The sequence below is a fragment of the Geotrypetes seraphini genome, chromosome 4, assembly GCF_902459505.1.
Source record: "Geotrypetes seraphini chromosome 4, aGeoSer1.1, whole genome shotgun sequence".
Classification (NCBI taxonomy): Eukaryota; Metazoa; Chordata; class Amphibia; order Gymnophiona; family Dermophiidae; genus Geotrypetes; species Geotrypetes seraphini.
Window position 1 is genome coordinate 59490612 of NC_047087.1, and position 15705 is coordinate 59506316.

General features: G+C 41.0%; 1 protein-coding gene across 7 annotated transcripts in view; it reads left to right on the plus strand.

Moving 5' to 3' along the window:
* The window catches only part of FTO (FTO alpha-ketoglutarate dependent dioxygenase), a 658378-nt gene that overhangs the window by 152145 nt on the left and 490528 nt on the right, over positions 1–15705 (plus strand). For all 7 annotated transcript variants that reach the window (XM_033943299.1, XM_033943297.1, XM_033943296.1 and 4 more), the window contains exon 3: positions 7423–8080. In XM_033943299.1, the coding sequence (XP_033799190.1) occupies positions 7423–8080 (658 nt within the window). The remainder of the gene's footprint in view (positions 1–7422; positions 8081–15705) is intronic.

Below are 15705 nucleotides of genomic sequence, written 5' to 3' on the forward strand. Positions count from 1 at the left end.
ACTGTAACTCTCAAGCGATGTAGCTGACAGCTCAGCAAAAGTTTTCAGCCCAACTTTACCAACATTGCTGGCATAAAAAACCTCCATAATGCTACTGTGAACTAGAATTAGGATAATGCAACCAAGTGAGCACTTAACAACTCTCCCTTCCTACATGAACCCATGTTTCTTGGTACATTGACCACTTCTTCAGGGCAACAGGGTATGAGTGCTATAACAAACCTATGGGCAAAACAGCAGCAATCTGAATGATGTAGCAACACCCCAGTGCCTAAGGATAGCATCAGATGCCCAGGATGGCTCTCTTCCTGTGGCTCTTCTTGCTTCTACCAATGATCACAGGAAGCAGGCACAAGCAGTAGCTCTCCGATGGAGATGGTGGCAGGGATCTGGATGATATAGCAGCACCCCCTGCACCTAAAGATGATATCAGACACCCAGGATGTCTCTCTCCCCAGGGCTACTCTTCTTTCCAACAACTTTGACAGGGAGCAAATACAAACAGCAGCTCTCCTCCGAGGAAGACTGCAGCTGCTATCTGGATGATATAGCACCCAGGACAGCTCTCTCTCTGGGGCTTCTCTTCCTTCCACCAGTGATCACAAGGAAGGAGGTATAAGCAGCAGCTTTCCTCTAAGGGAGACTGCGACAGCGATCTGGATGATATAGCAATGCCCCAGCACCAAAGGATGACATCAGACATCCAGGATGACCTTCTACTTGGGGCTCCTCTTCCTTCCACCAATGATCATAGGAAGCAGGTACAAGCATCAGCTCTCCTCCGAGAGAGACTATGGTAGCAATCTGGATGATATAGCAATGCCCTGGTGCTTAAGGATGACATCAGACATCCAGGATGGCTCTCTCCTTTGGGCTCTTCTTCCTTCTACCAATGATCACAGGAAACAAGTATAAGCAGCAGCTCTCCCACCATTTCTAATATGACAAATAATTTTGAAGAATGGTGAGAGACCTAAATATGAAGTAGTTTGTGCTGCTTCCAACCATCTTATAAATCAATTCTAGTGTAACCATCTTATAAATCAATTCTAGTGTATCTAGTATGAATTCTCTGTTTATCCAGTCTTTGGATTCCATAATGCTTTTCTCTGTAGACTGTAGCATGACAACTGATTATCCTTAACAGACTTCTGAATACTTTTCCAACATGGTATCTATTTGAATTCTGTTTTCACTTCTGATGTATTATTAGATAGTAATGCTCACATTTTTTGAGAGGGCGAAGTCCATAAATACCAAATAAGATTTACAGATAAAATAGTTTTTAAGAGTGTAATCATAGCTCACAAGCCAAAGGCAGAATGCCACTTATTTTATTGGCATTGCATTCTGGAACTCATTATCTCCAGTTTTAAGAGAAAAGTAAAATTTGTTGCCTTTTTAAAGCTTTACAAGCAACTTTCAGCTTGTTTTATTGTGTCTGTTCTCTCTTTATGGAATGTAACTTATTTTCAGCCGAATGTAGGAGTATGTAATTAATGTAACAACTTTCACATAATTCTTTTACCAACTCATTCACATAATGCTTTTACCTACAATATAGGATTTGATTTACTTAAACTTTTTCCCATAAGCACAGAACAGGAGACAAACCTTAGTAAATCAGGCCCATGGTGCATTAATTATTTATATTATCTTGTTATAATACAACACACTACTCTCTTCCCTGTAAAATATAATTACATATAAATTTTAGTATTATTCTAGGCATCTGGGATGGAGATCTCTCTGATGACTCACCCCTCCAAAAAAAAAAAAAATCCCTTCATGTATCCATTAAAAAAACAGCATGATGTTGGAAAAATAAACAACAACTATATTAACGTAATATAAGTGTATGTCTATGGATGGTTTACAAAACCATGCTAACATGCTAGCATTTTTAGCACTGGTCATTCTGATGCATCTCAGCATGCACTGGGAAGGAGGTCTAGGACTCTGGTTCTGGGAGGGTCCTTAGGTGCCAGGGCTAATCAGGGCCTTAGGCCCTGCCCCGGTGCACCCAGTTTGCACCGGGAAGGGGAAGGCCCACCAGTGTGAAGAGATGGACCTATCAGCTGGAGGGAGTAGATATCCCTACGGCTGGCCGCACTAGTAAAGGTACGAGAGGGTTGGGGTCTGGAGGAGGGTGCCAGGGTGGGGGTTTGGGGTCTGGGCTGTGCCGGGGTGGCGGGTTGTTTCAGGGGGTTGCGATAGGAGTGATTGGACATCCCTCCTTCTGCGGACAGTCACGGGGTTGTTTTAGGGGTGGTGGCAGGAAAGATTAGGATGCACTGTGAAAGATTGGGATTCTGGAATGTACTGGGAAGGAGGTCTAAGACTCTGGTTGGCTGAGCAGCCTTAGGCATCTGGGCCAGTTAGATCCTTGGGCCCCTCCTTGGTGCATCCCAGGATGCACTGGGAAGGGGAAGGCCCGCTATTGTGAAGAGGCAGCCTGCCGATCGGAATGAGAAGGCATCCCTCTGGCCGGCTGTTCTGCAAAAAGGTATTGGGAGTGGTTGGGGTCTGGGGTTTGCCAGGGTGGGGGGCATTGACGATTGGGGGAGTCGTGGGTTCAAGAGGGACCTGCTGGCAGGAGGGAGTCAGCATCCCTCATGCCTATCGAGGTTGGGGTGGGGGGTTGTTTTAGAAGTGGTGGTAGGAGGGATTGGTTGGCTGCCCTTAATGTACAGAAGGAGAGGCTTACACAAAATTCCACGAACGTTTGCAACTTGACAGTATAGGCACCTTGTTATAAAATTATCCTTGTTTGGATTCATAATGAGGCGTTGTCTGATATAGTGAAAGACGTAAAATTCAGATACCAATTAATTATGTAGCTTGTTTTTTAGTGGCTTTAAAATGATTTGCATAACTGTGTTCATAAATCTTAACAGTGAAGGTTGACTTCTAAGTTATTATTTTTTAGTCATTTTATTCTCACGGTGCAATTGACTGTCTGATATTGCTATAATGATTTAACAAATCACAGAACATCCTTGCTTGTAACATCTCAGGCATAAATCATTCAAGTAATTATAGGTTCTTTACTGCAGATGTGCTGGTACTTTTATTTGCTCGAGTATTTTTCGATCAGACATGCTGGATCTGAGTAATTTTTTCCAGTTGTATAGATCGCTATCTGTGCATGCAAGGGAATAGTATCCTATCTTTGCACAAAATATAAATGGTTCCCATAGTGAGATTTTCAAGGTGATCAGGTAGGGGCATGCTGTATTCTTGTATTCTTCTTTTTTTCATATGAGGATATAGTAATAAAACTGAAAGATGATAACTTTGTATACTCTAGGTATGAAACCAGACATTTAGGTCCATGCATTTAAAAAGGTTCAGCAAAATTATGCAGCAAAATAAACACATATATTTAACACAATGCACAGCAGAAGAAATAATTTCATACTTAAAAAAGATGACACTACATATATGTATAGGCCCGTATTCTATAAACAGCGTCCCAATTGTAGGCAGCGTTAGGCATTCTACTGCTGTCTAACCAGCCAATCAGGATGCACGTTTTTAGAAAAAAAAGCTCCCACGGCAGGCCGCCAACATTGAAGGCACCTCTGGGAGCCTAGGGAGGCGCACAAGCTCATCTAAGCTCACCTAAGGCTAGGCACAGGCGTGGTTTGGCCCGGAGGTAGCCCGCAATCTATGGGGGGAGAGAGGGGCATTCCAGGCAGGAGGGATTGGGCATCCCTCCTGTCACTTTCGTTTGGGGGGGTGGATGGGAGGGTGTTCCAGGCAGGAGGGACAAGGCATCCCTCCTGCCGCTTTCATTCGGCGGGGTGGGGGGTGGGTGTTCTGAGGAGGAGGGATTGAGCATCCCTCCTGCTGCGTTCATTTGAGGGGGTGGGGGTGGGGACAGACGATAAGCTTAGCGGCCAGTCTACTTACAACCACATTCTCTAACCGGCATTTGTAACATGGACGTCAGAGAATCAGGTTCACTTTAGGCATGATTCTGTATAAGACGCCCGTCAGCTTCTGAGACCAGGCGTCCTATACAGAATCCGGGCCATAAAGTATGATTTTGTAAATGACATATTAAAATGGCAGATTTCATATCTGCATGTCCTTAAGGAGCTAGTTAGGGGGCTTAGCTCTAAAACTCAAATGCCCCTCAAGCACTGTTCTAAACATCAGGTCCAAACAAAATATTAGCTGAGTGAGTCCAGACAAGGGTAAATGCTGAATGGGGAGTTTCTGAAGACATCTGTATACTGCAATTATGTAAGACTGTGAATACTATATGTTGTCACCAACCCTCCGTAGTGTAGGGCTGCCGGGTGACAAACACAGGGATTCTGGCGTGTCCCCTACAACCAGGGGTACCTTCAGGACTTTTTCAGGTGGCCCTAGGCAATTGCCTGGGCCTAAGAGATGCAAGGTAAGTAACAAGGTTTCACCATATCACCAGCCAACACAAGTTCTTTAGGAAAGAATAAGTTGTTTATTCTGACCCACAGGTCAAAAGTATGCAACAGAAAACAAACATCACTTTTGCAGGTCATTCACCAAAAATAGTAGATTTGCAAAAATAAAGCTTTACTGCAAATTCAAAATAAATCAAAACTCCTTAGGCAGACATAGCCACCGCAAACTCTGGTAACAGTTCAGCTTTTCTCTCAGCTCCCACATGCAGGCAAAATCACACAGCTGAGACAGATAATCTAATTAGCTTCAAGAACGGGAGTCATAGCAGGATTTCTAAAGTTCCAAAAACCAAACTTAACTATGTCAGTTTGAGCTTCAGGTTCATAAACTTGCTTTTAAATCCATTCCTCAGTTTGAAGCAAGTATTATTCTTACTCTCAAAATACTTATAAAGTTCAAACATATCCTAACTTCTGCAGGCATAGTTTGCACAGCAGAAACAAACCAAACATCAGCAAAAGAAAGAAAGAAACACAAACCACTAATGGTTTCTCAGTTGCTGCATTCTTTCATGCAACTTCCATACCTTCCGTCTGGCTTTCTAACATAGGGCCAGCCAGTTCTATCTCCATGCCTTCCACACGATCTAGAACCTGGTAGTTTGAAGTAGGCAGGATTTCCTCCAAATCCTGCATGGGATAATCCAGCACGTTTTCCTCCCCTGCTCTGTTCCACAGCTCTTCACCTGCCTTGAGCTGTGGGAGTGACTCGCCCTGGTCACTCGCTCCTCCTCCCCCTCCTTGACTCAACCTGCTTTTAAACAGATCAGAGCCAATCCCCTTCAGCCTGTAGCGGGGGATGGGTTTTGGCTCTACAGCAGTTTTTCTCTGCCTAGGTTTTTCTACTGCAGCTACCTTCCTCGTGGCTTCTCTAGCTGCTCTAGAGACAGGAGGCTGATGTTGCCAATCTGCCTGCCTCTGTTCCAGTTCACTATCTCTTTGGTTATGGGGGCAAGGGAGGTCAGCCTCAAGGTGAGTGCCAGAATCGATCTGGTCTGCTCTTCTGCATCCGATCCTATCAGGGACCGGACTAGTGCTGGTGCTGGGTTTGTCACAATGTGTACCTTTGAAGGACCACCCAGAACATATAAAGGCCAATTTTTCAATACTTTTAATTACACATATAATTGTTGTGAATTGCACAGATTTAAAGAAAATGTATTCCAAGCCAAAAAGTATTGCTGATCTTACAAAGGAACGTGTGTGTGTATGTGTATATGTGTGTGTGTGTGTGTATGTATATATATATATATATATATATATATATATATATATATACTGTATATATATATGTAAATCCCTGCTCATATTTAGGAAACATGCTTCGCGTTCTAATAATTGTAATGCCCTATAAAATGTTTTAAAAATTACATTTAGGAGCTTGAATCTTTAGTTAACTGATTTTATATGTACAATTTGCTGGACTGTTTGCACTCACACATGGTGCAAAATATAGACAGCAGATATAAATTCTCAAAACAGATACATTTTGATCACTAAATTGAAAATAAAATCATTTTTTCTACCTTTGTTGTCTGGTGATTTCATGAGTTTCTGGTTGCACTTTCTTCTTCTGACTGTACATCCAACTTTTCTTCCCTTTTTTCAGCCTGTATGCTTCCTCTCCTCCAGACCTCATTCCCTCCCCCAACTTATTCTTCCTCTCTCCCTGGCCTTTCCTTCTCCCTGCCTCCCTTTCTTTTTTATCTCTCTTCATGCCCCCTTTCTTTCTTTCTGTTTCCCTTCATTCCTTCTATCTCCCTGCCTGCCCCCTTTCTTTCTTTCTCCCTGCCCTCCCCCAAGCCACTTCCGCTGCCATCGGGGAACAGGCCCCCAAGCCGCTGCCACCATCGGGGAACAGGCCCCAAAGCCACCGCCGCCCCCAAGCTCTCCCTGCTTCCCTGCGTTGGGCCGACCAGCATTCTTCTTCCCAATGTCAATTCTGCCATCGCAGAGGAAGTTCCGGGCCAGCCAAGTAGCGATTGGCTGGCCCAGAACTTCCTCTCCGACGGCAGAATTGACGTCGGGGAGAGGAAGGCTGATCACCCGGTAGATTGTAAAGGCAACACGAGTCTATCACGGAGCCTGGGATGGGCTCCGTGATCGATTCACTTTGCCTTAGTGATCTACCGGTCGATCGCGATCGACCTATTGGGCACTCCTACTATAACCCATTAGATTCTAGGAATTTCACTATCCTTTCTTTCAGCAACGCTTCCATTATTTTTTTTCAATAACTGAAGTGAGGCTTACCGGTTTGTAGTTTCCTGCTTCATTTCTGCGACCACTTTTGTGAATTGGCACCACATCCTCTCTTCTCCAATCCCCAGGAACCACTCCCGTCTCCAGAGACTTGTTGAACAAATCTTTAATAGGACCTGCCTGAGCTCCTTCAGTATCCTGGGATGGATTCCGTCCAGTCCCATTGTCCACTTTCAGTTTTTCAAGTTGTTCTTAAACACTTTCTTCCATGAACAGTGCGGTATCTACTCCATTCTCATGTGTAACTTTGCCAGAGAATATCGATCCTTCTCAAGGATTACATTGCAATAGTCAAGACTATTCAAGGCCATTGTCTGTATTACAAAACTACTGTAATCAATCAATAGGGGGCAAGATAAATTTCAGTTTTCAAACTAACCATAATGTATTTTTTAAAGCCATCACAGTTATTATTTTTTTTCATAGTAAGAAAATCATTCCGTCATACCCCTACATTTTGAACCAAAGATGGAAACCTATAGAATGGTATCAGCAATCTGAATTGTAGTCACTTCTTCTCATGAATAAATCTTTTACTAATTTTGAGGTTATAAAGAAAATTAAATTTGATTGTGTCCCTTTAAAGCTTGCATCCACTGCTATAGTAGTTCATTATGCAACAGAGACTGATTAGGACATGTTCATCCTTGTAACAACAACACTATCATTGATTATTTTTCCTTTTGTTTGTTGTTTTTTTTTGTAGTGGAGAACCAAGTATTCAAAATTTATGCTGAAAGAAGCTAGTGAGGTATCTGAAGAGCTCCATCAAGAGGTTCAACAAGCTTTTGTAAACTTGCTAGAACATGGTTGTTTCTTTCAAGATCTTGTTCGAATCAAAGGAAAAGATGTGCTCACACCAGTATCTCGTATTCTCATTGGAAATCCAGGATATACATACAAATACTTGAACACAAGATTGTTTGCTGTTCCATGGCTCACAGAAGGTCATGAGATACAGTACATCAATGAGGAAATATCTGCAGCATGTGAAGCATTAAACAAACTTAACAGTTATTTTCGTGATGAGGCTATTGTAGCATTGCAAAAGTATAATAATTCTCAGGCCAAAAAACTGGAAAGCTTACCTGTGTCAGATGCAGAGCAAGATTTTCCAGGCTTTATGAAAGAGGAACACATATCAGAAGACAACAGAAGTTCCTGTTCACATGGGAATCAGTGTGCTAATCTAGAGAGCAGAACATCTTATAACGTGACTTTAATAAATTATATGGACCCCCAACAAATGCTCTATTTGAAGCAAGAGCCTTACTTTGGAATGGGGAAAATGGCTGTAAGTTGGCACCATGATGAGAACTTAGTTGAAAGATCTACTGTGGCTGTGTACAATTACAGCTGTAAAGGTAGGGATTTAAAATAACAGGTGTTCAACTGTACAGTTATTTAATACTTCTTTAATACTTACACTTTTGAATATATAGAAATGTTCACATTTGTTTTATGTTTTAATTAGAGCTGGCATATATGCACATTTGTCTAAGTCAAGATTTATTCATTATTATTTTACAGTTTTCTGAAGTACGTATGTCCAAATGAAATGTAAACTCTTCAGAGTCTTTCACCTTTTTTTCTTTCCTCTGCCATTCAATAACTATATTTCCACCAGATGGTCCAGTTTGCAGAGTATGAATGTTTTGAGGAAGGTGCTATGATTGACTTATTGATACAAAGCCAGATTAAAAAAAAATCTATCAAATCGAGACCTTAAGATGCCCACAGATACATATTTCAGTCTTGTAAAAGAGTTTATTGTAGTTGCCATCACCACCTTTTTTAGGGTGATTTGTCAAATATGGACTTGCTCTTGCTCCGTGCTGATTTTATTGCCATCCTCTTTTTGCAAGGAGCAGACTGCACTGGCTTGGTATAAAGATGTTCCTGTGCTTTTACAGGCCTGTATAAATTCTTGTCCAAGCATGTTGCCATTGTTAATGTAAATACAGGGAGAATGAACATGTTTCATAAAAGCTACTAGATAATCCCACTGTAGAAGACTGTGTTACAAGAAGAAAGCTTTCTTTTTAATCTGTATCATGATTAATGATAGAATTAGTGGCAGGAATTCTGGTTCTTTTGCTGAGAGTAGTGTAGCCTATGCATTTTGCATTACATTTAAAATTTAGCCAACATTGTGTTCAGCTCTCTGAGGGAAAGGCAATTGAGATTAAAATGAGAAATATTTAGATGCCCTAAGTTTCTAGGCCACTTTACAATTTGTTTTTAATGCTTTCTTATGTTTATTTATGACTGTAGTATAGTCATACTTTTTCCAGTCGTAATCTAGATATACAGATGATATGCTATTGTATAAATCAGGAGCAGTGGACAGTGACGTAGTAAGGGGGAAATGGGGGGTTGGGGTCTGCCCCGGATGCTGTCTTGGTGAGGGCGCCGACACCCCTTCTCCTTCCCATCCCTTGCCCTGCTGCGCATGCACCTCCACGTCCCCCACAGTACCTCTATCCACTGGTGCGAGCAGCAACTCCAACCTGCTGCCTGCGCCAGCGTTGGCTCTTCCTCTGAAGTCACTTCCGGGCCCGGGGCCTAGGAAGTGATGTCAGAGGGAGAGCCGACCGCTGGTGCGAGCAGCAAGTTGGAGTTGCTGTTCGCTCCAGGGAAATGAAAAGAGGTGCGGGTAGGGAAGGGGTTTAGTTTGCATGGCAGGGGAAGGCAGCAGGGTGCAGAGAAGGGAGCAGGGAAGGGGTGCCTCTCACCCTCGCTACGCCACTGGCGGCAGAGTACCTTTTGCTGTTTAGGTGCCCAAGCTCCATCTCCAAATCCATTCCCAGGGCCATCATAGACCTTACCCCAAGATAATAAAGGTAAAAGGTATGAGACGATAGACCACTTTTCTTTAGTTACAGTCAAAGCAGTTTACCTATTATATACAGGTACTTATTTTGTACCTGGGGCATTGGAGGGTTAGGCAACTGGCCCAGAGCTGCAGTGAAAATTGAGCTCGGTTCCCCAGGTTCTCAGGCTGCTGCCACTAGGCAGCCACTAGGCTACTTCTCCAATACCACTACTGATGCTCTTGAACTTCCCCAGCATTCATCCACCATGCTTTCTTTAAATATAGGGCTCCTTTTATCAAGCTGCGCGAGCGGTATAACATGCGTTAAACCGCCGGCTACGATAGCCGCTACTGCCACCTCTTGAGCAGGTAATAGTTTTTAGGCCAGCGTGGAGGTTAGCACGTGATGAAAAGTCGCGTGCGTTAACCTCACTAGCGCGGCTTGATAAAAGGAGCCCATAGTCTATTACTGGAGGGGTTTTTTTTTTGTTTTACTTCATCTACCCCAGCTCTTTAGTACATAGAAATAGGAACTACTTCTAAAGCCCCTATTAATTAAATTCTTTTTTTAAATTAGAAAAAGCTGTAACGATTACAAAGAACAGCAAGTTCATACAACATTTATACCATAATATTGCTAAACTGAAAATTACACAAACTTAGAAACAGGTTTCAAATCCTCATTGCAGAGAATTAAATAACATCACTAAAAAAATGAGGTACCTTGACTCTTCTGGTACCCTATCTTTTAGAAGGAATCTAAACCCCCTTCCCCTCCCACAGCTGCCCCCTTAAACTCTTAAGGATCAATTACATCCTACTATTTGTACTCTGAAATCCATTCAGCATTTGACTATGTACCCTGGAGGATATCGATTGAACATAAGGACCCTATAAAAAAGACACATTTTCTGTCATTTAGGATGTAGCCATGCTCCATATAATTCCCACACCATCAAGGCATGGAATTTGCTGCTTTAGTACCAGAAAATGTGGGGTTGTTCTGGTAGTCAACGATTCAGTAAGCATTTTTTCCCCACTATATATGCTTTAGCCAAAAAGGCCTTCTGTCCTTGGTTTTTGGCCCCAAATTGTATGGATTTATTAAATAAAATCAGTAGCCTCTTGATGTTCAAATTAAAGTCCAATACGCATTGCAAATAAGTTATCATGGCTATCCGGAATGTATGAATTGCCACATACCATGATAAAAGGTATTGTCGCTAGTACAGTACATTTTTGGCAAATTGGGATAGCTATGCTACCTGCTTGAAATGCCTATCGTTGAGAAAAATAAGCTCTGTGAAATGGTCAGTATTGATGTTCCTGTAGCTCTGTACTATTGACCACCTTGGGTATCGTTCTAATTAATTTGGGGAATTGAACCAGGCCTATTGGACAACTTTGATCTCTGTTCCACATGGAGGCGTAAGACTTGGGATGCTGAAAACCATTAAGTTTTTTTTTGGAGAACCACGATATAGATAAATGTCCCCAAAGATCTCCATTCAAACTATCTCTTAGCGTATCCTTAGCCTAGAAGATAAAGCCCGAGAGTCTAAAGTTCTCAGATAATGGGTCAGTTATCTATAGGCTGCAGGGCCAAATGATAATCTGTTGCAGTTCTGAAAAGGAAGCCAGTTCTCTGTCTTCTTGCAATAAATGGTATATGCATAGAATAGTCTCCCGATGAAGGTGGTAGAAATGAAGACTATCTAAGTTAAAGTTAGCATGGGAGAGGAGGAGATAGTGGATGTTGTGAATGGGCAGACTGGATGGGCCATTCGACCTTTATCTGCCGTCATGTTTCTACAAGTATGACCCCTTTAGTCTTCCATCATCAGAATACTACATTATCCTGTCCAGGGAAAAAATCAACATTTCCAGCTAATGGAAGGAGGTCACTTACAGACGGATTCTGTTGCTTGTGGCTAAGCAGTGCCTTCAGCATCCCTCGGAGGGGCCAAAGCAAGACTACTACAAAAAGCAGCTGGCATTTGAGTTCTCCTAGCAAACAAAATAGAGTTAAGGTGCTGGGGTAAAAGTAAGCCTTTTAATATTCCACACTGGTAAAATTGTGAGTATCTGGTATCCAATCCCTAAAATGTCAAAGAAGACGTCTAATTAGATATCTTCATATGTGGGATACCCAACCCACCTCTATTCCACCCTTCTTGCATATAAGCCCACTTCACTTTAGCTTTCATCCCCACAATAAAGCAACTCAAGATTATATTTAATACCCATAAGTCTTTACCTATGAAATAGAGAGGTAAGGTTTGAAAAACGTATAGCCAGCAGGGGAAAAGTACCTTCGGTTTATTTTTCCCATTAAAGATAAAGGCAGATGCTTTCATCTATCCAATTGTAGCTTAGTATAAGAAAGCATCTTATTTATGTTTAACCTATATAAAGTGGGTGTGTCCATGGTTAACAAAATGCCTAGATTTTGAAAAGCTATTGTGGCCCACTTTAAAGGGAAGGAAGACACCCATGCTCTATTCAACTTGGCATTCTCTGTTAGAGCCTTAGATTTCAAGAGATTCAGTTTAAAACCCCAATAATCTCCATACTCTTAGATATTCTCTAGGAGAACCTGAAAAGAAGTCAACGTAAGCAGGGGGAAAGGATGGTGAGCAAGTAACAGCGTTATTCACATTGGCAAATGTGACTCAGACTCGGACCAGAGGTCATGGCCTGAAGCTGAGAGGCGACATGGCCAGGACAAATGTCAGAAAGTTCTGCTTCACACAGCGAGTGGTGAAAGCCTGGAACTCTCTCCCGGAAGAGATGGTGGAGAAAACCACCATTCTAGGATTTAAGGGAAAATTGGACGCACATCTTCTTGCAGGATACATTGAGGGATACGAGTGACTAAGGTATTCGCCAGGGTACGCCTGGCTGAGCCTCCGCGTGTGCGGCTCACCGGACTAGATGGATCCCAGGTCTGATCCGGTGCAGGCATTTCTTATATTCTTATGTTCTTAAGACAAATCTTCTTTGAAAACGGCAATTTTAAAAGCATTGCACCCCACTGCTATGCCATAAATTTCAGGGTTACTCTGAATCTCCCAAAGTAAAGGAGCTAGTGTTAAAGAACGATGGGCAGCCTCGCTGAGTTTCCCTACTAATAGAAAATGAAGCAGAAAGTAGCCCATTGGCCAGACCTGCACTTCTGGAGAATGATATAATGCTTCATAGGCCAGTAGAAAGAAACTCCGTAAGCCAATAAGCCTTTAAGGTACCGAAGAGGAATCCCAACAACACTATCAAAAGCCTTTTCAGCATCAAAACTAATTAGTAATTAGGGGGTCCCTGTCACCTCACTGTCTTCAGAGCAGCTTTATCTCTTACTTTTCACTGTAGAATGACCACCTACAAAACCAAGTTGCAATTCGGCTATAAGAGAGGGTAATACACGGGAGAACCTGTTAGGCATAATTTTTGCAAACAGTTTAGCTTTATAGTTGAGCAAGATGGTCAGTCTGTTTACCAACTTTCCGGTCTTATCTAAAAAAATTTCAGTTTAGCTTTCTTTGGCTCCTGCAATAATGAAGTTAATCCTGTAAAAAATTGTCAATTATTTTGTGGCATGACTTTGTTTTCCAATATATGATTTCAAGTTATAAGCTAATCTCGTTACTTTACAATTTCACTTTAAATTTTGTGAATTTTTTTAAAGTAAACAATTGGGTATTTTTAACCAGTTTTTACCAAAAAGAGTCATCTAGAAATATTTTTGAACCAACTCTGGGGTCCTTTTACTAAGGCGCACTAGCTGTTTTAGCGCACGCTAAACGCTAATGCGTCCATTATAGTCCATTATGGATATGTTAGTAAAAGGACCCCTCTATTGGAAAGAGCATGTTTCAAACTCCATGAGAAAAATGGTTTTGTTTTTCAGTGCCAGCAAATAATGCCAGTAAATAAGGGTCAAAGTTTTACAAGCCACTGTAGACTTATAGCATATCTTTCAATGTTTATGATACCTATATAAATGCATAATGCTATATATATTTGCTATATATGTTTGATGCAGCAGCGGATATCAATTCTATAAATTTAGCAAGCAGTGCACGGGTTTAGTATATTGCTCTTTTTGATTTAATAAGCAGTGCTTTAGCATATTTCTATATTACAATTTATACTATGAGATGATTCCTTTCCATCTCAAGGCCTACTCTATTTACAGTAATTCTTTCCTGTTTAGATTCATACTAATTTATGCTATCTATCAATTAATTCTTAATGGAAACAACTGAATTGGGTGGTGATGATGGTTCTTCGCTAGCAACATGCATCGTTGGAAGAAAATAGTCATCATCAAAGTGTCAGTTGATCCAGTTTATCGGCCATTTCGAGATCAACTTTCAAAAGTCCCATTTTGACGAGATGATTTTGCTTTCCCAATGGATTATAACATTTCTTTTGTATTGTCTCGTATTTTTTGAGGTACATTGCTTTGTGATGCAAGCAGATTTGATCATCATCCAAAAGATTAATTTGTGACTTTTTAATAAGTAGTGACTTGTCATCTACTGATAATTGGTGTACCGATTTGAGGCCAACTTTTTTGCAATAAAATAAGCCGTGACACTTTGATGATGACTCTTTTCTTCCAGTTATGCATGTTGCTAGCAAAGAACCGTTGTCATCACGCAGGACCAGGTAGTGATTGCAGAGGGAGATCCAAGGCTGGCGTAGGCAGCATGTTAGAGATGCTGCTCACGTTGGTGAAGAGTGAAAGAGGTATGAGGGGGAAGAGAGGTCTTGGCGCCTCCATTAAGATGGCACCCGGAGTGGTCCGTCCCACACCCATGCCTCCCCTTACTATGCTACTGCATACCGTGGATAAAGCTATTCTAGAAATAAATACATGGACAAAATGAATGGCACAACCCTGGCATTTTGCACTGTGTGCACTTCCATGTGAAGATAGCAATTTCTGAACTTCCATGTGTAAGTGGAGCCAGTTCCACATGTAGCTGTCCCATTTTTAGAGACTTACACGTGTATGTGCTGCCATTTAAATAGCGAGGCTGTAACTTTAATTAGTTTTACTTTTGTGCAGAAATATACAATGAGAAATTAAGAAGAATGACTTCCTTAAAATATTGTTTGAAATCCTGGCTGAAATGTGCACTTTAAAAAAAAGTACTTGGTTGGCACTGAGCTGGTATAAAACCCAATTTGGGGTGGGGATATTTTTCCTCATACATATGTATTCCTTTTTGTTAAATGTAAAACTATATGTGGTGGTGTGGACTTCTCTTATAAACAGTGGCTTTCTGAAACCACTGTTTACATGAGTATAAGATTACAGATGTAAATGCTATTATTTATATGTGGAGATAACTTTTAAAATAGAGGCCACAGAGCAAAGTTCAGCCATATTTTGCAAACACAACAGAGCACTTTGAAAGTCAATACAAAATACTTTACAAAGGCACTTATGCTTCAATGGCACTAAACTGTTATAATAGTTTCTTTGTATCGAGAGTTACTCAACATACTTTATTAATGATCTTATTGTATTTTCTTCTGCCTCAAGGAATCCCATATGATATATTGAGTCAGCCCATTCAATTCACAAATGAGAAGAAATGAGTAGTGATTTATAAGTAAGTTATTATTTGGAATGTTGGAGAAAAGTTAACCTTAATTATCAAACAGTTGATTTTGGCAGTTGGCTTAAAACTGCTCTGTGGTAGCTGGTATCAGTAAACAGCATTTCTGTGTGCTCTTCTCTATGTTCCCTTGCTCCTCCAACATTCTGGAGGAAGAACATCAAGACATATCTGAAAATACAATCCTTTTTCTTTTCTTTTTTTTTTTTTAATCTTTATTGATTTTTAAACTAAAATAAACATTTTTAAACAAATAAAAAACATTAGGTATTACATACAATGCACTATTATCTGTACAGGCAATGTATATATCATTCAGGATTTTCAAATTTCATATACATTTTAACATAATATATGATTTAAATAAGTAATTAAGTTACCTAAATGTCACCATCAGTATTTATTTATTTCCCTCCCTTCCACCCCCCTCCCCCCAAGGATGTGTACAGGAAATGAATAAAAGAAATATTATCATACCTCCATAAATTTAGTCAATGGGCTCCAAACTTTATTAAATACACCACTAAATCCCCTACATTCTGCATTA